Source organism: Grampus griseus (assembly GCF_964374135.1).
Source record: "Grampus griseus genome assembly, chromosome: 16".
NCBI lineage: Eukaryota > Metazoa > Chordata > Mammalia > Artiodactyla > Delphinidae > Grampus > Grampus griseus.
Window position 1 is genome coordinate 77,140,448 of NC_139010.1, and position 21,881 is coordinate 77,162,328.

At 52.3% G+C, this 21,881-nt stretch overlaps 1 protein-coding gene across 1 annotated transcript in view; it reads left to right on the forward strand.

The window, feature by feature from the left end:
* Positions 1–21,881, forward strand: part of BTBD16 (BTB domain containing 16) — a gene marked incomplete at both ends in the record, with an annotated part of 43,275 nt that overhangs the window by 1,321 nt on the left and 20,073 nt on the right. Inside the window, 6 exons of the mRNA XM_082672975.1 lie at positions 6,188–6,261; positions 8,168–8,311; positions 11,615–11,704; positions 12,772–12,886; positions 17,768–17,837; positions 18,631–18,761. Coding sequence (XP_082529101.1) covers positions 6,188–6,261; positions 8,168–8,311; positions 11,615–11,704; positions 12,772–12,886; positions 17,768–17,837; positions 18,631–18,761 — 624 coding nt within the window. The remainder of the gene's footprint in view (positions 1–6,187; positions 6,262–8,167; positions 8,312–11,614; positions 11,705–12,771; positions 12,887–17,767; positions 17,838–18,630; positions 18,762–21,881) is intronic.

A 21,881-nucleotide genomic window follows, 5' to 3' on the forward strand; every position in this document is an offset into this window, starting at 1 on the left:
TAAAGTCCAGAGAGATTGAGAATTTTTTTTCTAGATTTTCCTTTGTACTGGGAACTTTGGACCCTAACAGGATTCTAAGTTTATCAACTGATTTGTTGACAAACAAAGTGAGACGGCCTGGCTCAGAGTTTGAACCCCTCCCACGAATGCGCATGTCCACCCAGCAAGGGGAGAAGCAGGCTTCCGCTCACCCGCAAAGTGTTCCGAGCCGCTGGCTTAGAGCATCACTTCTTCGGGTTATGAGTTTTTATTTGCCTCTCCTGGGGACACAGAGCTGGATCCCGTTGCAGAAGGAACACTTCACTTCCCTGGCCTTTTGCCCTCTTTTTGTTGTTGTTGTTGTTGTTATTGTTTTTTGCGGTACGCGGGCCTCTCACTGCTGCGGCCTCTCCTGTTGCAGAGCACAGGCTCCGGATGCACAGGCTCAGCGGCCATGGCTCACGGGCCCAGCCGCTCCGCGGCATGTGGGATCTTCCCGGACCTGGGCACGAACCCATGTTCCCTGCATCGGCAGGCGGACTCCCAACCACTGCCCCACCAGGCCCTGGCCTTTTGGATCTGCCTGGATGCTTCTGCCTCCATGCACTGGCACGTCTGCCTTATGAGCACTCCGTCTGACCTGCCTGAGCATCTCCCTGAGTGTGGGCTGTGCCCTGGGCAGCACCTGGCACGGAAGAGCTCCTGGCTCCATGTTTGCTGAGCGAGGAGCCACATCTTCCCTTTCCAGGCCCACCGGCCAGCCCTGCTCGGTTGCCTCCCACCCCACAGATGACTATACCACACACATGGGAATAAACCAAAGCCCATCTGGGTTTGGTCTCTAAATTCTCTGATGACCCCCGCTTAGAAAAAATTGAGTGCTGTGAGTTGCAGTTTTTGGCATTGGTTACTCATAGCCTTAAACAACTTTGAACTTATTTTATATTTTGTTTGGTTAGAGCCCTGAAGAAGTCTTAGAGTTCCTTGTGCTCCTTAGCATCAGGGCCAGGCCGGGCAAGCAGGCGCAGGAGCTGGGCCTGGGAATATAGGCAAACTGATCCAGAAACCTGCGGAGGGAGGCTGGGCTTGCAGGGGCAGACGTCTTCAGGACTTGGTTTGCAGAATCGCTGAGCTAGGCTGGGGGTGGTGGCCTGAGGGGTGATGGCCATTGGTGCTGGGCTTTTGGGCCATTAAATGTAGTCTATTTGACAGGGTTGGAATTCCTTCTCCTCCATTTACTAGTTCTGTGACCTTCAGCCAGTGGCTTAATCTCTCTGAGCCTCAGTTTCCTCATCTGTGAAATGGTGACAATAGCATCTCCCCTGAAGAGTGACCTTCAATCAGACAGTACATTAAAAATGATTAGTGCTGTTCCTGGCAAATAGTAGGTGCTCAATAAACACAGCTATTATCTTTCTAGCCTAAGCAGCAGTCTTAGTTATTGATCCTGGTGGTTCCATTCGGGGGAGTGTCAGCCCTGTGCTCTGCCAGCCAATGACTCCATATGTCACTCTGCCTCTTAGCACTTTCTCCAAATCAAAACATCTTGCCTCAAACACAGCAGATGCAGGGACTGGTCTGGGCGCTTTCTTCCCAGGAGAAGCTTTGCAGATCTGCCTCTCTCCTTGGTGATGCTGGGAAGCTGGGGGTCGGGAGGCAGACTGAGGGCAGGTAGGCGCTCAGGACAGCCGATCACTCGTGTATCAGCCGTCAGCAGACCCAGGCTCAGCTCATCTGGGCAGTTTGGTGCTCCACAAGCCTCTTGTCCTCTTCCTGAGACAGTGGGCTAGCCTGGGCATGTCCTTGTCTTGGTGCCGGCAGAGGGCAAGAGGGCGGGCCCAGTTGCTCACTATGTCCACTCGGCCAAGGCAAGTCACATGGCCAAAGTCAAGGGGCAGGAAATACACACCAGCTCTCTTGGGAGAAACTCTGGAGTCCTGCAGGACAAGGGTGTGTAATTGGGGCCATGGATGTGTCTACTACAGTGCGGGAGGAGCTGATTTTCTTTAATAAACACAAAATTTTATTTTCTTTATTTTCACAGTGGGGATTTATTCCATGTGATTGTGAGAAACATAAACTTGGAAAACATAACAAAAGTTTTATTTAATTTGTGTAATAAAATAAAGGGCTTATTCCTGGTAACCCTTCTGTACTTTCAGACTTGTCAGCTAACAAGGTCGATGGTAGGGGTGGGGGTGTCTGGAATTGTACCTGTGACACACACACAGGCACCTTCCCCGTAGCTCTCTGGCTGCCCAACCAGCAAACCTGTTCTTGCCGTTGACGCTGTTATTGTTGCTTCTTCCACTTGGGAGCGCTGTTGACTTTGATGGGAGCTGGACCCATCTATATTTTACTAGTTCTGTAAAGCGTCACTGGCCGTGGAAAGCTGAGTTAACTAGCTCTGAGCTTCCCATTTATTTCAGATACGTAATTGTGCTTCTCATATGTCAATGCCCCAGGTTCTGCCCAGCTAGCCAGTACTTCTGGTTGTGTCTGTGGGTCTCCATGACGCCGTGAGCTTTTGGCTCCAGAACTCTCGGAGATGCTATACAGGAACCTAAGTTTCCTGGTCTTCGTCATGCTTCCTTCCACTGGGACTGGGGTGTGGAGTACGGGGAGAAGGGGCCTGAGAGATGAGGAAATGCTAACCACCTTGCAAACACCTTTTCGTGCCTTAGTTTCTTTATCTGCAAACTGGGGATGCTGTCTTACAGAGTTGCCATGAGAATTATATGACATAATTCATTGAGAGCTTAGAACGGTATCTGGCAAATAAATACCCAATTAACATGTGTCATTCAGTGTCCCTGGAGTTCTCTGGTACGTGTGGACACAGCTAACATATGAACCCAAAGATCCAGGATGGAGGAGTGTGGCTGAGGAAGGAGGCTCTAGGGCAGAGGTCCCCACCCCCCGGGCCACCGGTCTGTGGCCTGTTAGGACCCCGGGCTGCACAGCAGTAGGTGAGCTGCGGGTGAGTGAGCGAAGCTTCATCTGTATTTACAGCCGCTCCCCATGGCTCACATTACCGCCTGAGCTCCGCCTCCTGTCAGATCAGCGGCGGCGTTAGAGTCTCATAGGAGCGCGAACCCTGCTGTGAACTGCGCATGCGAGGGATCTTGGTTGCGCGCTCCTTATGAGAATCTAACGCCTGATCTGAGGTGGAGCTGAGGCTGTGATGCTAGCGCTGGGGAGCGGCTGCAAATACAGATCATCATTAGCTGAGAGGTTTGACTGCACGGAGACCATAACAAATCAATGGCTTGCAGACTCATCAAAACCCCATCAGTGAGCAGCAAGTGACAAGCTGCATCTTACGGAGTAGACTGGACACAAGCCACACACTTCAGGTGTCACTGTCTCCCATCACCCCCAGGTGGAACCATCTAGTTGCAGGAAAACAGGCTCAGGGCTCCCACTGATTCTGCATTATGGTGGATTGTATAATTATTTCATTATATATTAGAATGTAATAGTAATAGAAATAAAGTGCACAATAAATGTAATGCACTTGGATCATCCTGAAACCATCCCCCCAGCCCTGGTCCATGGAAAAATTGTCTTCCACGAAACCTGTCCCTGGTGCCAAAAAGGTTGGGGACCGCTGATCTAGGGGGCTTGGGCCCTAGGAAAAGGTGACTCTGCCTCATGTTTTTTCCCATTCTGACGGCAGTGCCAAGTCCACTCTGAGGTTGGAAGGAGGTCATGCTAAGAGGCAAGGATGCAAAGAAGGGACCCCTAGATTTTTATCAGAGAGCAGTTTCAGGAGAGCTGGGACTGGAGACCCATGATCCACGGTGTAGAGCTGATAGGAGAACAGAGTGTCTGCTCAGTGCCAGGCATCCCGAGCATTAGCTCTTTTACTCCCCCAGTGACTTCCACGTGGTCCTCATTTCCCTCCTACAGAGAAAAGAACCAAGACCCAGAGGCAGGCCCAAGGTCTGCATGACTCTTCCCGGTAAGCCACACTGGAGCTTTGCATGTTGAAGGTATCAAGTCGAAAGCCCTTTGTTTCGATGGTCTGCTGCAGGAAGTCCATATGTCCATGAGAAACTTATGGACTTTCCCTTTTACCCTCTGTTTCCCCATCAAGGTAGTGAGCCCCAGACTAACGGCATGTTCCCAGCATCCCCACTTTATCCCAGGCCACTTGGTCCCACAGGGTGAAGAGGACAGCTCCCAGATGCCATGTGTTCCATTAGCTTTTCCAATGGTCCTGAAATGAGCCTCCGCTTTAGGAGCTACAGAGTCCACAGGATACATGGTATATCTTGGCAAGCAGCCAATACACCAGGAGGAGGCAATGTGGTTACTTTTGTCGCCCAGCATCTCCTGGCCCAACTGATGACAGTGAGGTTTGTGAGGGTAGTTGAGGTCATGGCTGTTGCCCCAGCGGGACAGAGTCTGTCGTTCCATTTTAAGGTCACAGTCTGAACTCCTGACCTTAGCCGGCTCTGCCCAGATGTGTGACCCAAGCCACCAGGGGGATTGAGTCTGGCTTGGGTCAGGTCCACTGCTCCTGTGGGATAAACAACTCAAGCGCCCACAGCCTTCCTGAAGCTGAGTCACTTGTAATCACCATCTCTGCTCGGAAAGGGCAGCATGTGGTCAATATTATTCTGGACACAGGCTCTCCGACCCAAGCCCTCCTGCATATGCTCTGGCCCATAAGGATTTCTGGCATCACTGGAAAACAGCATGGCAAATGTGACAGGGGCTGGTGTGGTCCAGTGTCCCCTGGCTGGTTGGCTTTCTTGGGATGACTGTCTTCAAGCTGTGAACATGTGACTCCAGTTTTGGTTCGGTTCCTTGCTTAGCAGGGTGAATATAGTGTTTATGGAAAAGTGTCTTATCTTTGTCATCATCCAAGCAGTGATATTTATCGAGCACTTGCATGATGGCTGTGCTAGGGCTGCCGGGGTAAACAAACGCCGACTCTGTGGGGTGGAGAGCCTGGTGCAGAGGGCCCGTGAGGAAACAGGCGACCAGAAGACGCTGGGGAAGGAGTTTTAACAGGGGCAATCCCAGGGTGGGCTGGGGAGGGCCGCCAGCCCAGCCTCCCCAGAGGAAACAACAACTAAGCTTAGCTGAAAGGATGCGTAGGAGGTCATCCAGTGAAAAGGTGAGGGAGGTGCGTGTCCAAGAGATTGGAAGCCAGAGGTGATGGTTCAGGCTGTTGAAAAGGGCTGGAGCAGGGAGTGTAGAGGGGTGAGACTGCAGAGACAGGCAGAAGCCTGCTAGCCGTGTGAAGGAGGTTGGCTTTCCCCCAGGAGCACTGGGGAGACAAGGAAGGATTCTCCGCAGGGGAGAGGCAAGACCAGATTTGCATTTCAGGTGGCTCCTCAGGCTGCAGTGTGAGGTGTGCATCAGAGGGGACGACATGGAGGCCCGGAGACTGGCAGTGACAGGGGGCAGGAAATGGTGGCTTGGATGAAGGTGACAGCAGTGAGGGCAAGGATTCACCCAAGGAGAGATGGCTGCATTCAAAAGGCATTTCATTAGATCTGGGCAAGCGATCAGGTGAGGCAGCATTCAGGATGCTGGCCTGGGCAACTGGAGGCTCGTGATGCCATTTCCTGGCAGAGGATTGGGGCTCAGTTCAGGGTAGGTTCTTTTTTTTTTTTTGCCACACTGCAGGGCTTGCAGGATCTCAGTTCCCTGACCAGGGATTCAACCCAGGGCCACGGCAGTGAAAGCCCAGACTCCTAGCCACTAGACCACCAGGAAACTCCCTCAGAGTAGATTCTGTGTTTAGACTGTGGGCACACTGAGACTGGGGCATGCATGACCCTAACCAGAAGTTTTGCTGAGTTAACTTTCCAGACATGCCAGGACTCTCTCTCTCTTTCTCCAGCAGTTATGTATTGAGTACCTACTATATGCTAGGCACTGTTTTAGACACTCACCCAAAGAGGTGTCATTTAGGCAGCCAGATGTAGTCTCAAATACCTCCTTGGCAAGATCTACCCGCAAACTGAAAACAGGAATTAATGTTCTGAGCCGGTCATCAGACAGAGCTTACAGTTTGTCAAATTGGCAGACACACAGTGACCCGAGGAAACTGTCCCAGAGGGAGAGATATGATAAGACTGATTCATTTATGTTTTAGGGATGCTTACACTGGAATCATACATGTTGCAGATGAAGAAAAAAAAAATGTCAGTATGAACGCCTGGATTTTTTGTTTGTATTTTTTCTTGAGGTTATGCATTTCACAAATTCAGGAAAACTTCCCTGAGACTTTGAAGAACAAGGCCATCCAAAGCGCGGAGGCAGGTGAGTTCTTGTCACCAGTGGATTCGTCAGAATGTTGCTGACCTCAGGGGTAGCTTGTGGTCTCTATGGAAGGAAAACCAGACCAGAGGCCTGGTCACCAGTCTGTGAGTTCTGTTCCTGCCCACTGCACAGTGTCCCTCGTGTAATAGGTGTGACTGGAAATATTTCCCAAATGCACAATGAATGAAGCCGCTTGGCAAACACATTTTCATATGCTAATGGCCATGATAAATACAGACCTGCCGATGTTAATCAATAGGTTGGATTGGAAGACTAAGCAGAAGCCCATCGGGCCCGGGGCAGCTGTTCTGTGTCCCTCTGGGCTTTAATCAGTCGTGACTTGGATGTCCACATCTGCACTCGTCCAAGAAGACTTATCTGAGGTAGGGTGAGGAGTCAGAGCGGGTCCGTCCAGCTGGGAAGGGCTCACTGAGCCCCACGAGGAGCCTGGACAGGTCAGCTTGTTGATGGTGCTTTTTTGGATAAACCCCACCCCACGGTGTGGCTGTCTGAGGTCAGAGCCAGCCTCCTTCCCCGGCGGAGGCTAATCGATTTCTTCTCACCCGTCAACGCTGGTTGATGGTGGGAGCAGGGGGTGAGAAGTAGTGTGAGGCTGCCTCCGGGCTCAGGAGAAAGAGTTCCAGATTGGTTGTGATGTCTGCCCTGCACTGCCATCCTGAAAGCGGAAGGGGGCGCAGGGGACACACTTTATCCGCAATTCTGCCCTTGCTTAAAATCACCATTACGGGGCAAGATTCCTTTTAATCCGGCATAGCCAGACTGTCACCTGAGGTGACCGGAGATTTGAGGTGAAAACCCAGGTTCTCAACTCCCAGCACCAAACAATATCATACAGTGGGTGAATAACAATAATAATAACAGGAGAGGAAACAGGTACCCAAAGTCATGTGGTCAAAATAATAGCAAAGCCAAGAAATACGTAGATGGGGCTAGTGAACCTCAAGGTTCTGTCCAGCGCTGGGATTTAGGGTTCGGGGGGAATCACCCCGAGCATGGCTCCCTTCCTCCCAGCTCTGTGCTAATTCAGGGGTCCAGCCTGCAGAGCCCCCCTTGCCCATAGCCTCTCATGTCTCACCTGGATCCTCCATCTACCTTCCTATTCAAGTCTCTTCTTTTTTTCTTATCATCTTTGCCACCCCGGGTGAGACTCCCCAGCATAAATCCTTTACAGTTTGCAAGGAACCCTCCTCACACTGTAATCCCATTTCATGCCTGTGAGCTGGGCTTTCTGATGATCTCCATTCCCTCGAGAAAAGCAATGCTGATGAGAACCCTGCTCCCTGGTGATGGGGTTTTTTCTATGACATTCAGGTGGGTAATAATTAGACACTAACAGCCCGGGTAGCAATTTTGCTCCCCAGAGGACATTTGGCAATGTCCGGAGATATTTTGGGTTGTCACAACTCCTGGGTGGGGCGGGTGATACTGGCATCCAGTGGGTGGAGGCCAGGGATGCTGCCAAACATCCTACAGCGCAGGACAGACCCGTCCACAGAGAATTATCTGGCTCCAGATATGAACAGCGCCAAGGCTAAGAAACACTGCAACGGGGGAGGCAAGGTGAGGCCCCCTCCAAGAGTGTTGCAGCCAGCGTCCCTGCCCCACGAAGCTTTTTGCAGCCCCCAGGTTGGAGGGCAGCTTGTGTGCCTCTGTTGGTCGGCAGCTCTGGTGGACGTTTACCGCTTTCTAAGTTACCTTGTGCCCATCGTATCCGCTTGGGAGCCAGGAAGCTCCCCGTGGCTGGAACTTTGTTCCTAGCGAAGCCGCCTGCCCACTCGTTTGCTCGATAACGGGATGGACAGAGAGTACGTGGGAGACAGAGTGAAAGCATCTTCAGGTCGGGGTGTCGTTAAAACGTTTGCTCAGCATCCTTTCCTCTCCTCAGGTGTGATTCTCGAATGCCTTGGCTTCAGGTGGGAACTCCATCAGCCCCAGCTTTTTCAGTCCGAGACCCTGACCAAGCTTTACATGATGGCCCTGGCCCGGGGCAACGCAAACCCTGAGAAGGAGCTGGAGAAGCTTCTGCAAGGTATGTTCTCACCCAGAGCAGGACCCCCAAGGGCTCTCTGGTTAGAGAGGCCCCAGCTTGGCGTTCGGTTATCTGTTTGGAGACCACGGTCACTCTGGCAGTTAAGACCAAGGCTCATGGTGTGATCTCATTACAGGATTAACCTCAGTCTCCTCGGCTCTAAAATGGGATAATGGTTCTTATTGTGTTTCATTGTGGAGGAGGTAACAGGTGTGAAGTTCTAGAACAATGCCTGGCACATAGTGAGTAGTCAGTAAATGTCAGTTTTGTTCTCATAATAACCCATTCTTGTCCACCAGCTATGAGGGAGGCCCTCCCTACTTCTTTGAGAAGAGAAAGTGGGTTGTGTTGAGGCTTCTGATGGGCTTTCTAGAAAGAAGGCATAGTTCTGACATCTGTGGCTTGTTTGGCTCTAAGTGCTGGTTGGAGGTTTACAAGTGTACATCAATTTCATTTTTTCTTTTCCTTTTCTTTCTCTTTTCTTAACGCCACCTCATACCCAAAAGTATTTAGGTCACGTCTTTCTTTTTCTCTTTTTTGAATCCTAATAATCCCCAGCTGCCCCTTATCTGTCCCATAAGTTCCTCTCCTGCAGCCTTGCCAGCTTCTTCTCAGGTAATATGGTTGGCATCGCCTCCGGACAGCTCATAGGCAGGTGCCGTGGAAAATTCAAGGTCTCCCAGGCAGCCAGCATGCCAGTCGGGATGGGATTGCATTTCCAGGATGTGGCAGTAAAGCCCTGACATTCTGGAGCCAGACGGGCTGCCGGAGCCCCCAGTCGGGAGACGGAGCCTGGCTGCCTGCCGGCATCTTCCCGGCCACAAAGCCTCTGACTCAGCCCTTCCCGGCCAAGCTGGGAGCCAAGAGCAGGCCGTGGCGTCCCCATAGAACTGTAACAGGCTTCACACTTACGATCTTCCTGAGCCTTTGTCCCAGTGTCTTCAAACGGGACCGAGCTCTTTCTCCCATGGCCCCTGTGCCCAGATCACAGCCCTTCCTGGGCAGCCAGTGGAAGGCCACTGGGGTTCGGACAGTGAGTACAATGAAAATCCAGAGAATATGGAAGGGAAGAATGGAGTTGTCATGTTTTTAGTAAGTCTAGAATGGTCCCACTCAGATTTGGCCCTACTAAAACGGCTGCTGTAATCCAAGCCCCCCGCTAGAGGCTGGGCCCGGCTGGGGGACATCAGGTCACGTGCAGGAGTGAAACCTCAGTGCCTGGGCTGTCACAGCGTCCCAGGGTCTCCCCTGCAAGCACCACCAACGGCGTCAGACCCTGGGACCCATGTCTCCAAGGCTTTCAGTGGGTACGGTCCCAGCCCTTCACGTGCCTTCGATGATGGTCTCTATACGCATCTCACAGTTACTGCTTTTCTGTTCCTGAGAACGTGAGCATCATTCTCCTGGAGTTAGCAGCAGAGGAAGTTCCTGACCAAGCCCTGGAGTGGTGGGTGCTGAGAGACACAGCTCCCCTGGAGCAGCCCTGTGCTGGCCACACGGGGCTGTCCCAGCCACTCACGTTCATGTTCATTCCACCCAGAGTCCAGGATCGGCTGTACCAGAGCAGCGTGTGTTTATGCTCTAGGAGGATCCAAACGCAAACGACCCTCTTTTACTAAACACAAACCACTTTGGTTTGGGGGCACCTCAGAGGCGTATGATCAGATTATCACTTTCCTATCGGATTGTGAAGTTTTACTTACAGAAACTGTCTTCCACGTACTCTGACCTAGCCGATAAGGTTCCTTCCTCCCTTCAAGAGACGTTCAGTACTTAACTTGTGCCAGGCATTGTGCTAGGAACTTAATGTCGGGGGGTGGGGGACAGACGAGCCCACCTGAAGTGATGAGAAAGCATGAGAAATTGTGTGATACATGATGATCCTAACGGTGCCCCATGAACACCTGCTACGTGTCAGGCACTTGCCAGCATCCTCTTGTTTGCTGCCCCCCGTGGGGGTGAGTGACAGGATGGAGCGGGCAGAGGGGAGACTGTGCAGAGATCCAGGGGAGGAAAGTGAGCCAGAGCCAGGAACAGGGCCTGGCACTTAGTAGGTGCTCAATAAACACTGGCCGAATGCGAGCCTGAACAGAGCCAGGTGCCGAGAACGTGGTGAGGGAACGCTCGACGGCCTTGTTTGCCTGAGGGAAGTGGACCTTTGTTCTCTTTTTTCTGCATTCTTTGTAGCTGCAAATTGTGACATACTTTGGGCTCCTGACTCATGTCACTTGCGTGACCTGGCACCCTGAGCTCACTGGCCGTGGAATCCATTCATCCATCGATTCGGCCAATACTTATTGAGCACCAGTGTGTGCAAGACTGTGCGGGGCCGGGGGACGGGATGGCAGGCTCACCGTCCAGCGTGCCTGCCCGGCCGATCGTAAACCAACAGATACTCGGTGTACTGGCAGGTGGTTGGTCCAGGAGGGAACATAAAGCCAGTTTCGGGGGAGGTGGTGGTGTGGAGCTCCCTTCCATAGCAGAGGATCAGGCGGGCCCCTGATGGGGAAGAGAGGGAGCGCCACAAATCTCCTGGGCAACAAACCACGAAGAGGCAGGTTTGGGACCTGGTGAGCTGGAGACTAGTGGGAGGGTCTTGGGGCTGCTGGAGGGGCTCTGGCTTCGTGCCAAAGACGCCGCTGAAGACCTGAGGGCACCGTGTGTCGTAACTCACATTTCAGAGTAACTCTGAGTGGATTGTGGAGGCTGGCGGTGATGCGGGCTGCCCCTTTGCTTCCCCCTGGAAGCCCTCCGTGGCGGGGGTCCTTTGTTTGGAGCTCTGTGGGGCAAAGTCTCAGGAGCCGCTGGGAGGACGCCTTGGTCACACTCATCCTTCAGCTAATGGTCCTTTTGTGCTCTTGCCTGGTGCCAGGTCTGAGCTAGGTGCTCAGGACGCAGAGGTGATGGAGGCCCACCCCTGGCCCTCTCGCTGCTCACAGCCTAAGGAGAGGAAGGGGGGAGGGAGGGAGAGGAGGGGGAGGGGGGTCTGTATCAGTGTGAGCATCAGTGTCCCGGTCTTGCAGTCACAGTGGCTGTGTCAGATCGTCGGGGAAGCTGGCCCAGGGGGACACGGGAACTCTCTGTACTATTTTTGCAACTTCTCGTGAGTCTTCAACTATTTCAAAATAAATAATCATTTCATCGATGCATCCACTAAACCAACAAGCAAACAAAAATGAACAAAATACAGCGTGATCCATGCCAAGATCAAGGCTGCGCGAGCAGTTGTGGGGCTCACGCTGTACCTGCACGGGTCACTGTGGCTGTCACACCTGTGCGTCCTCGTCCTGTTCCCTTCTCTAGCTCAGCTGCCCGGGAAGATTAAAGAACAACGCCCTGTAAAGAAGATGATCGTTTCCTTGAAGATCAATGACCCTCTGGTCACCGAAGCTGGTAACGTGCACCTGTCCTCGTATTCTGAGAGTGTCGTTGAACAAACTGCCTCTCAGATTTGAAAAACAAACAAAACACCCCAAAGTGGAGGCACACAGTGTTCAGTGCTTCCTTATTAAAAATAGCTGAGCAGCGCAGGGCGGAGGGGAAGGAGGCCGGCACAATGTGGGGAAGTAAAAGAAGGGGGACTTCTGCGAAAGAGAGGTCCCCATCCTTGTAAAGAGTGAGGAATGCAGAGGAGGGAGGAAGAGGCAGGTACCCAGACAGACCCAGGGAAGATGTCACTGCTCTTCTGGGCACAGATGCCCAGGGAAGCCCTCAGGCCCACCCTTGTCCGTAGGCAACACTGACCCGCCCTTTCCCACCAGGGCCCCTCCCTGGCTGGCTGCTGGCAGCAGAGACCTCCCCCAGGGGCCTCCCTTGGGCTCAGCCCCTCCCCATCCCATCCCGGCCACCTAGACACACCTGTTAACAGGTATGAACGCACCGTGCTGTCACGTGCCATCAGGAAATTATCCACATAATAATTATCCACACCAGCTGTCCTCGGAGCCCATGGGACTGCACTACAGCGCGGCTGGGGTCAGGTAGAACTCGGAATAAGCTGAGTCCACGGACTGGCAAATTGATCCCGGCTCGTCCCAGGAGTCCTTAACCTTGTTGAAGGTCCCAGACTCTGGGGAAAACCCGCTGTGATGATGTCATCTCCAGAGAACACAAAACACACCTCATGCACACAGCACTGTGCACACCTTGGGGTGGCCAGCTCCCGGCACAGGCCACAGACCCCCAGTTAGGACAGAACCCCTGAGGCACAGGCTCGGGACAGGCTCACAGAAGATTCTTTCACAGGAGCTCCATGTTTTTTAGTTTCATCCTCAACTCTTTTGGGGGGGCTGGGAGCCCAGGCAGCATCTGCGCCCAGGTCAGAGCCGTTGCGTTTTGTCTAATGTGTCCCTGACCCCCAGCTCAGGGACCCTCATCCAGCAGGGAGGGCGCCTGTGCCTGAGGGATGCGGGGCTGCAGAGCCCCACGCTGACGGCTGGCCCTTGATGCTGTCTCCCCAGCCTTCGCCGTGGCCCTGCAGAATCTCTACCTGCGCGAGGTAAGGGTGAGCATGGACGACGTGCTGGGCGTGCTGGCTGCAGCCCACGTTCTTCAGTTCAACAGCCTGTTCCAAAGGTAAGGAAGCGTGGCAAGGCGCTGCCAGGGCCAGCCCCAGGTGGGATCCAAAGGGGCCCTCCCGGCCCAGCTCACGGAGCATGCCTCTTCCGTGGGCTGGGACATCTGGGGTTTCTTTGCATAGAACACAAGTTTGAGTCGGCCATTAATGCTGATGGAAGGTAAATGAAGCAAATGGAAAAGCACTGACGGGATTCATTTTTCTAGAGTATTCTGTCCCTTCTCTTAGGCTTTTTCAGGGATGTGTGCTTACTGCACTCACGTCCTGAGCACAGAGGTGGTATCTTATCGCTCTTCGAGTTCCAAACTCCTGACGCAGTTCAACAGAGAGGAGACTTAGGGCAGGGATGCTCTGCCTGGCTTGTTTCACCACCCTAAGCCTCAGTTTCTTCATCTGAGGGAATGAATGAATGAATAAATGAATGAACGAACATCCCATCTTAGCCCAGAGAGGACAGCAGATGCTCTGTAAAAGGCAGGGGCAGGATGTCTTCCAGGGACCTTGCAGGTTTCCACTCACTTTCTATAGAATCCATACAGCCACATTCAATCCCAGAGATGACTTTGAGTTGGAGCCTCATTCCTGGGGGCACCTGAAATGACTCGGGCCAGCTCCTCAGGAGCATCTCGAAGCCTCGTTGGGGAGGCAGATGCCCCGTGAACCCAGGGACGCAGGCTTTCAGAGGCCTGGACGTGGCCACAGAAGACGCGCGGGGGGGACCAGTCTTGAAAAGGCGCTCCAGCGTGTCGGCCTGGCCAGACTATGGGGTGGGCGGCTGGCTGTGAGAGACGGGAGGCCCGCCGTCACAGGCAGGGACAGGTCGTGTAGCGTCTCGGGGAGAACCCAGCAGTCTGGCCTTGACCCTGCAGGTGATGGGGTAAAGTCTGGGTTCTCCTGAGAATCCCCACTCCCCTTCCATTGCGTGTCACGTGACTTCAGCTCCGCATAACCTTGTGACTGACAATCACTACTAAATCACAGCTTCTGCGCGCATGCGTTTCTGAGCGGCTGTTTCCTGGTGCTGTGCAGGGAGATAACTCTGGCCCCAAACCTGGAAGGCCAGCTTCCCTCTTGGAGTGGGGCATCTGGCCACCTTCTGTCTGTGAGCCTCAGCTGCCCTACGGGAGGCCTAGGTTCAAAGCCCCATCTTCCTTCCGGAACCATAGCCCTGGCTTATCTGGGGTGGAACCGAGAATGGCGGATTCATTTCCTTCCTCCTTCACATGCCTTGTCTTGAATGCCGGAGCAGGGAGGGCTCTGGATACCGAGCCAAGCCTATCATTCCACTGATGAGCAAACCTAGGCTGCCTGGGGCTGATGGGCCCCGCCCGAGATTCTACAGATAACTGTGGTGGGGCTGGAATCCGAGGCACCGGAGCCAGGCGGGTCTGGCACACAGCTGGGCTGGGTCTCACCTGCCTTTGAGAGGCTGATGGTACTGTTGGCAGGGGTGTGGCAGCGCAAGCCTCAGTGTGTGCATGTGTGTGTGTGTGTGTGCGCGCGCGCGCGCGCGCGTGTGCGTGTGCACGCGCCCCAGGTCACTCTGATAGCATCACAAATCCAGGTGCTGGATGGGATCCCAAAGGTCATCTGGGCTGAACCTCCAGCCGGTGCAGAATCACCCAGATGGCTGCTTGAGTCTGAATCACGCACACTCGAGGCCGCCCGTCTCTAGGGGATGAAGCGTGTGCGTGCGGGTTACACAGGCTGCTGTTTGTTAGACTCATGCATCAGTGTCTGCTTTGGCACAACTGGGATTATGGTTGTTGGTTGTTGCCTACACACACACACACACACACACACACACACACACACACACACACACACACACACACACACACACACACACACACACACACACACACACACACACACCCTCCCTCCCTCCCTCCCTCCCTCCCTGAGGGTCAGTTGGGTCCCTCCAGGCTCACAGGGCTGAAAGGGCATTTCCTTCCAGGTAGGGCTGAACTCCATCTGTGGGCAACTGCTTGGTGCCCTTAGAACTTCTGCAAGTGGAAATTCCCACCCTCCCTGAGCCCAGAAGCAAGTGGCCTGGGTGGCCCCAGGGCTTGCTTGGTGTCCTCCAGTCTGGGAAGCCCAGCAGTGAGTCTCACAGTGAGAAGGGGGGAGCACAGGTGAAGGTGTCAGCTTCCTGGAGCACTGATTTCTGTATCCCAACTTCAAACCCAGCTAATTCTGCCCGTGCATCTCTACTGGCAAAAACCCACTCCTGAAGAACACTGTGCCTGGTGAGGTATGGGACCTGAACCTCGCACACAGCCCCTTTCACACCTGGTTTGCCCCTTGCTGATCGGTGAGCTCGGCTCACAGCGAGGCCAGGAGCCGCAGGAGGAGAGGAGTTTTGTCTGTATATAGCAGGTATTTCCAGAAACAGCCACAGAGGCTGGCACAGAGGAGACACTCAGGGAATGGGTTTATGCTGGGAGGGCTGCTTCCTGGCAGTCTCTAGTTTCAAGGGGAGAGTGTTGGGAGGAGGCAGAGGTACCAGGCAGAAGGAGGTCATGGAAATCAAAGCAGAGGGAGCATGTGAGGAGAAGCAATCAGGGAGACTTCCAAGAGGAGGTGGCACTTGAGCTGAGCCTGAAAGGATGGCAGTTGTCAAAGAGTGAGAGAGAAGAGGACTTCAGGCAGAGGAGAGCATAGAAACTGGAATGTGCTTGGCCACTAAGACCCAATGCAGCTGGAGTTGGGGAGGGGTGTGGAAAGATGAAGGGAAAGGTGGGTGGGGAAGTTAGCGGGAGTCCAGGTCATGCAGACCTCAGAGGTCATGTGAGCAGGTTCTACCTGGTTCTGCCAGCAGAGGAGAGCCTGAAGCTTGGGCGGGGAGAGTGACCAGAGCCCCTCTGTGTTTTTGGCTGAGACCTTCAGGATGCGGTGGGGACGCGGGAGGCTGGTGTGGGCAGGGAGACCTGTGCAGATGCCCGGGTGAGAGAGAGGAGGGTCTGAACTAGGCAGGGGAAGCGGGAAGGGAGGGGAGGGGGCAGGTCTTCCAGGGGATGGTGAAGATGTAGAACTCAGCAATCTCACCTGCCAGCGTGCCTGAAAGATGACAGCAGAGTCTGGTGTTTACCCAGCACAGATTTTTCCAATACTCAGGACAATTCCTTATAATGGGTATGATCAGTCTCACTATGGTGAAGGGGCCATCCTAGGATCCAAGGAGGGTGGGGCGTAAAGTGCCTTAACCATGACCAAATTGTTTTTCATTCAGTATTTCTTGCCTTGTTCTAGTAAAAGTTTTTGGTGGCTTAAAAGAATACATAAAATAACAGGGCACAAATTGTTCAAAAAGAAAAGAAAAAGGAGAAAGGAAAACAAGGCTGGAGAAGCTAAAATTACATAACCAAACCTACACTCTACAAGTGGACCATACTTTTGACTGTGAGCTCCCTAGCAGCTAATATGAAAAGGGAAACCTGATCAATGACATTAGATAAAACAAAGAAACCAAAAACTGACTTGGGAGGTAGAACCCTGGGTGTCTTCATCAGATGACATTGAGTGATGTGATGGTCAATGTCCTCAACTATATCCACAGAATAAAAGCAACGATAAATTTAATAATGTTCTTTCTTGATATTGGCAAAGTCTTCACTTCAAAATGCAACTGAGTAAAAGCTATTCTTCAGGGGTGTGGGTGTTGGTGGTAATGAGCTCCCCAGCTCTCTGCTGACCTGGCTTAATTGAAGAATACATTTCAGAATATGTGCAAGACTTACCAGATATCCTTTAAGCCTTTGTCCAAGAGCAACATATATCTCAACTGAGTTTAGGATAACCATTGAGTAATAATGAGTTCAAGATTTTGCTTCTGTATGAGAGCTCAGTAGCTATTCTCTGGTGCCCTGTTTGATGACACGAACATGTCTTAAGAAAATTGTGCTGGAGACTAGTCTCAGCTGTGACAGGTGAGTCACTGAAACTCTCGCCCAGCATATCCACCCCACCACACACCCTGCCCACCCCAGCCCATCTCCTAGTCTTACTCCCCTCACTGCACTGCATCTGGGATCTCCTTGATGTTCCCTCAAAGTAGGGCCCCTGTCCCTGCCTCAGGGCCTTTGCACATCCTGTTTCCTCTTCTTGGAATGCTGGTTTCCCAATTCCTGGTCTGAACAGTTCTTTGTTCTCCTCCTTCAAGGTTTAAATGTCACTTTTCTGATCATCCCCCCATCAGGTCAGATTCCCCCTTTTTCACATTCCTATGGCACCTTGTTCTTTGACTTTTTAACCCTTAACACAACTGTAATAATGTGGTTACATGTCTAAATGTTTATTTAACGTGTGTTGGGCCCATTGGCTTTATTCTTTGTAACCCAAGGGCCTCGCAGGGTGCCTGGCACATAGTACCTGCTCAGTAAATAGATCTTTGATGAGTAAGTGAAGCAGGTAAATGAGGCCTAGTCGTGAAAAGGACAGAGGTTTTCATCAGAAACTTGCTTTTTGAATCTACTCTTGTACAGAGAGGAACAGGACCGGAAGCCCCTCTACAGCTCCGCAATGGTCTGTACAGGAAGAAAATACCTCCAGCAGGGGGACAAACAGATGGTCACCCTGGCTAAAATTAAAACTCAGTAAGGCACCTACAGTAATACTTCTCCCTGGTGCCAAGGCTACGTTGTTTCCTTCAGAAGGATGTGACCTTAGGCCTCACCTCCCTCAGCCCAGAGCTCTTTGCAACAAGCCTTGCTGGTCTTGTCCTCCAGCCAAATGTCCACATGCCTAAAGTAAGGCTCTTTTCCTTCCCTTCCCTGAAAGGTCTCTGCTGCCGGCGTGGAGTTGAGGTAAAACCTCTGGGGCTGCCCACTTCCCTAAAAGCAGCCTGGGGGCCTCCAGGAACAGCAGTTGTCTCTCTGCAGGTGTGTGACCATGATGATGAACGGACTCACGCCGAGCACCATCAAGGACTTCTACCTGGCCGGCTGCAAGGTGAGAGCAACCTGGACAGGGCACGCGGCACCTGGGGGGCCCTCAGGAGCGCCCAGACTCTGGGATTTCACGCACCAGGCCCAGCTCCAAAGAATCTGATAGCACCAACCTAACAGTGCCAAGTGAACAATCTTTAAAAATCATTTTATGTTTCAAAGAATATCTTAACACTCCAAAAAGTAGAAAAGCTTTAATCTGGGGGGTGAGGGGGTGGGGAGGGGAAAGCCAGCGTTTCTTGCCAAAACAGCAGACAACATTCCAGGACATTCTTGGTGGGGTTGAGGGAAATTTGTCGCCCCCTGGGCTCAGTCAGGGTGTCAGGGTTGGCAGTAAATGATGTAATCTAACACTCTGATTATCAGAGGAGAAAACTGAGACCCAAGGGGTGGCGAGGGTGCGGGGGGAGCGGCGTCTGTGATCGGTCACAGACCTCAGTTCAGAGATTTCAGCTTGCAAGCCCTGTGGTCAAACCACTTCCCCAGCTGTGTGACCTCAGGCAAGAGCAGGAATTTTGGAGCCTCAGTGTTTCCCTCGATAAAATAGGAATAATAATGAACCGACCTCATAGGGTAGCAGTGAGCATTGACTTGAATCAACCTAGTGCAGTGCCTTGAGCGTAGCAAACACTCAGATAACGTGGGTTACCTGCTGCCATTTATGTTTTGAAGAAGCGCTTTGAGCAGGGCTGCAGCGCGGCCTTCCCGAGAGCACGCGTGTAGCATCGTCGCCTTCCAGAAGAGGGCGCTGCAAGTTCAGGGATTCCTTTCTCCATGCGCTTTTCTTGCCTTCGCAGTACAAGGAAGAGCCGCTCACCACTGCCTGCGAGAAGTGGATGGAGATTAACTTGGTCCCTCTGGTGGGGACGCAGATCCACCTCCGGAAAATCCCGCAGGAGCTGCTCCACAAAGTGCTGAGGTCCCCCAGGTGAGAGCTGGCTCCCGGCAAGCTGCCCCTGGGATGGGGGGAGGGAGGTGTTAGGGGGGCCTGCGTCCACACCCCTGCTGGACATGCCCAGTGTGCAGTGCCTTCTCCATCCCAAACGTCCCTCCCTCTTGGACAGCCTGGCCTCGGGGGGGGGCCCAAACGTGGGTACTGTACTCGGGCATGGGGAAGAGTGCTATTCATCAGAGTAGGGACCCTCGGGGTGCCCGCTGTCTCATTACCCACCTGGTAATTAATTAATTGCCTAAATAATTTTTTAAAACTCTGTCAATATTAAGACACATTCATTGTGGAAACTTTGGAAACCAGGGAAAAGGGAAAAAGGAAAGAGCTCTCACCCCGAAATCAGTTTTTATCTCCAGCCCTGAACAGCTCTAGACTCAGACATACCACTGCCGGTATGAGCTCTCTGACAATTAAGGCTAAAACCCAACTCTTGGTGCCCTGCCCTTTACTGCACCCCCCGCCCAGTGTTCCTTGACGAGCTGCTCAAGCTCCTGGGAGACCACTTCATCCTCCCGCACAAGTGCAACCCATCTCTGTGGGCCTCTGCGTGGGCACCAGCCGGAGGCCAACCTTCCAGGTCTCTCTCATCTGGACCAGCACAGGGACCTCTACCTCAGGGTCTTGGTCTGCTCCTTACCCTCTTCCAGTCGCATCTTTAACCCAGGGGGCTTTGGCTCTGCCTATCCTGCTGCTCTGTGTTACCCATGTGGCAACCACAGGGCTTTCCTTAGACTCCGGCCAGTGCCTGGCCTTTTAGGTTATTTCCAGTGTTTCACTGATATAAATAGTACCTTCGTGACATCGTTCAACGTACATTTATTTTCATCTCATATTATTTTCCCACAGAGAATTCCTAAAAGTGAAATTACCAAGCCAAAAGGACTTTGTTTTTATTAGTATTTAAAAAAATATTTTATTTGAAAATAATTTCAAACAAATTAGATAACAAGAAAAGTACAAAGAATATCTCAGTACCCTTTACCCTGCTTCGTTCAATCTCTGTCCTGTTTGCTTTATCATTTGCATCTGTGTGTGTATCTATTAACACACATTTTTTAACCCTTCGAGGGAAAGTTGTGTATATCATGTTCCCTTACCCCTGAATGCTTCAATGTATATTTTCTAATAAAGAGAATTCTTCTGTTATAATCCCAGTGCAGTTAACAACTTCAGGAAATTTGACATTGATGTGATACCTTACACAAGTGATGCATTGACTCAACACTGTCCTTTATAGCATCTTTTTTCCTCCAATGCAGGATCAGGTTAGGAACATGTATTGCATTTAGTTGTTGTGTCTTTGGGGGACTTTTTAAAAGGTTCTTGATACCCACTGCCAAGTTACCGAGATGGTATTCCCTTTGGGTGAATTACAAAACTGAAGACAAAACTCTACGAAAAATTATGATGGTATATTAGGAAATAAATGTTTCCTCATGCATGTGTGGTGGAAAGCGTTCCGATTTCAGGAATTAGACCTGGAAGGATTTGTTCTCCTGTTGGTTTGAATTGACTCAGTAGCTGGCAATGCCCTCAGACTTACAGGGAAATGAGGTTGATAGAACAACGTTCTGGGTTCTGGTGTTGAGGGAGACCTCTAATCTCTGTATTATCTAAGAAGACCTCAGGAACTCGGGCCCCAAGAGCAATGCCAGGCCCTGCCAGGGGGGAGCCGGGGGCTCCCAGGGTCATTTTGCCCTGCTCTCCATGGCTTTTCCACAAGCGCTTTCTCCCCACCCTCCATGGAGCAAAGGTTGTGCAACCCTTGAAGAAAAGATAAACATGACAGCCCTTAGACTTTTCATGACATTGTCCCTCCCTTGGAAAGCCTGAGCTGTCTCACCCCGGTAACATTTAACCAAGGAAGGGAAAAAGAATGTCTGACCACAACCAGAATGTTAGCGATGGGATACGCCCTAGAAAAGGCTGGCTGGGCAGGAAAAGAGGTCAAGAATATTACGTGTCAGGCGTCTAGACTCACAAGTTTGGGGAGACATGACTGATGTGGACACTGGGTCCTGCTCCTCTGGCTTCACCCCAGGAGCTGTCTGTCTTCACAGACAGTGCCGGGCTACCTGGAGGGAGGGAAGAGCCTGGGAGGCCTCAGGCATGTCGTCAGCATGTGTGCCCCAGAGGGACCAGGCCCTCAGCTCCTGGACCTTATGCTGCCGTCTTGTCTTCCGAGGTGAACTCTCCTCGCCTGGTTGACGTCCAGCTGCCTTGAAGCTGGAGGGAGGTGGGGAACAGAGGGCATGGAAAGAGGGGCCTTGGGCCACACCCAGCGCCCGGGGAGATGGTTAGAAATTTACCAGGCTTCTCATCTTAGTGGCTGGTGGGCCTGACACCACGGACCACACCTGCTTAAGAAAGGAGCTTCGGGTGAATTAACTTTTACTGAGCACTTCTGGGTGTGTGCTGTGCTGTGTGCACTGTCCCTTTTAATACCCACAGCGCTGTGCGGTAGGTACAATTATTGTCCCTAAGATAAGAGGGATGATAAAAGACAGGGCTAGGCTCGAGCTCAGGGCTCCGGTTTCCAAGGTCCAGGTCCCACCCTCACTGCTGCACCGTCTCCTCATTTGTAACAGAGGCCAGGTTTCCCAGCAAACAGAACTCAGCGAGCACTGGGTTGTCCTGGGAAGTCACATGGCCCCAGGGCATCTGTGCAGAAAGGCCAGCTGGGGGTCAGGGATGGAGAGTCCCTCAGCCCCACTTAGCGTAGACTGTGACCCATCCCTCGCTCGTGGGCGTGGTGCTTGGGTCTCTAAGCCTTTTGGGAACAACATCTGTCTCAGCAGGTGCTTCAACTTCAAGGCCATTCACCTTCCCCATCCGAAGTCCCTTTGACCTCATCTTCCTTTGAGTTTTCTTTCCATCTTGTAAATGACCTGTGGTAAAACACACAGTTTCCCTGACCTCCTGGGCCTCTGGTTTTCAGTCAGTTTTCTCCTTAAAGGTCACCACTCGGTGACCCTGTTTCACTCACTCTAATATTATGAAAACTTCATTCTGAATTCTGTTTTTCTGGAAGCCAAGCTCCTTGTAGACTTAGGAGAATGGAGGACTCAGAGGGCTGTCTAGTTCCACCTGCACGAA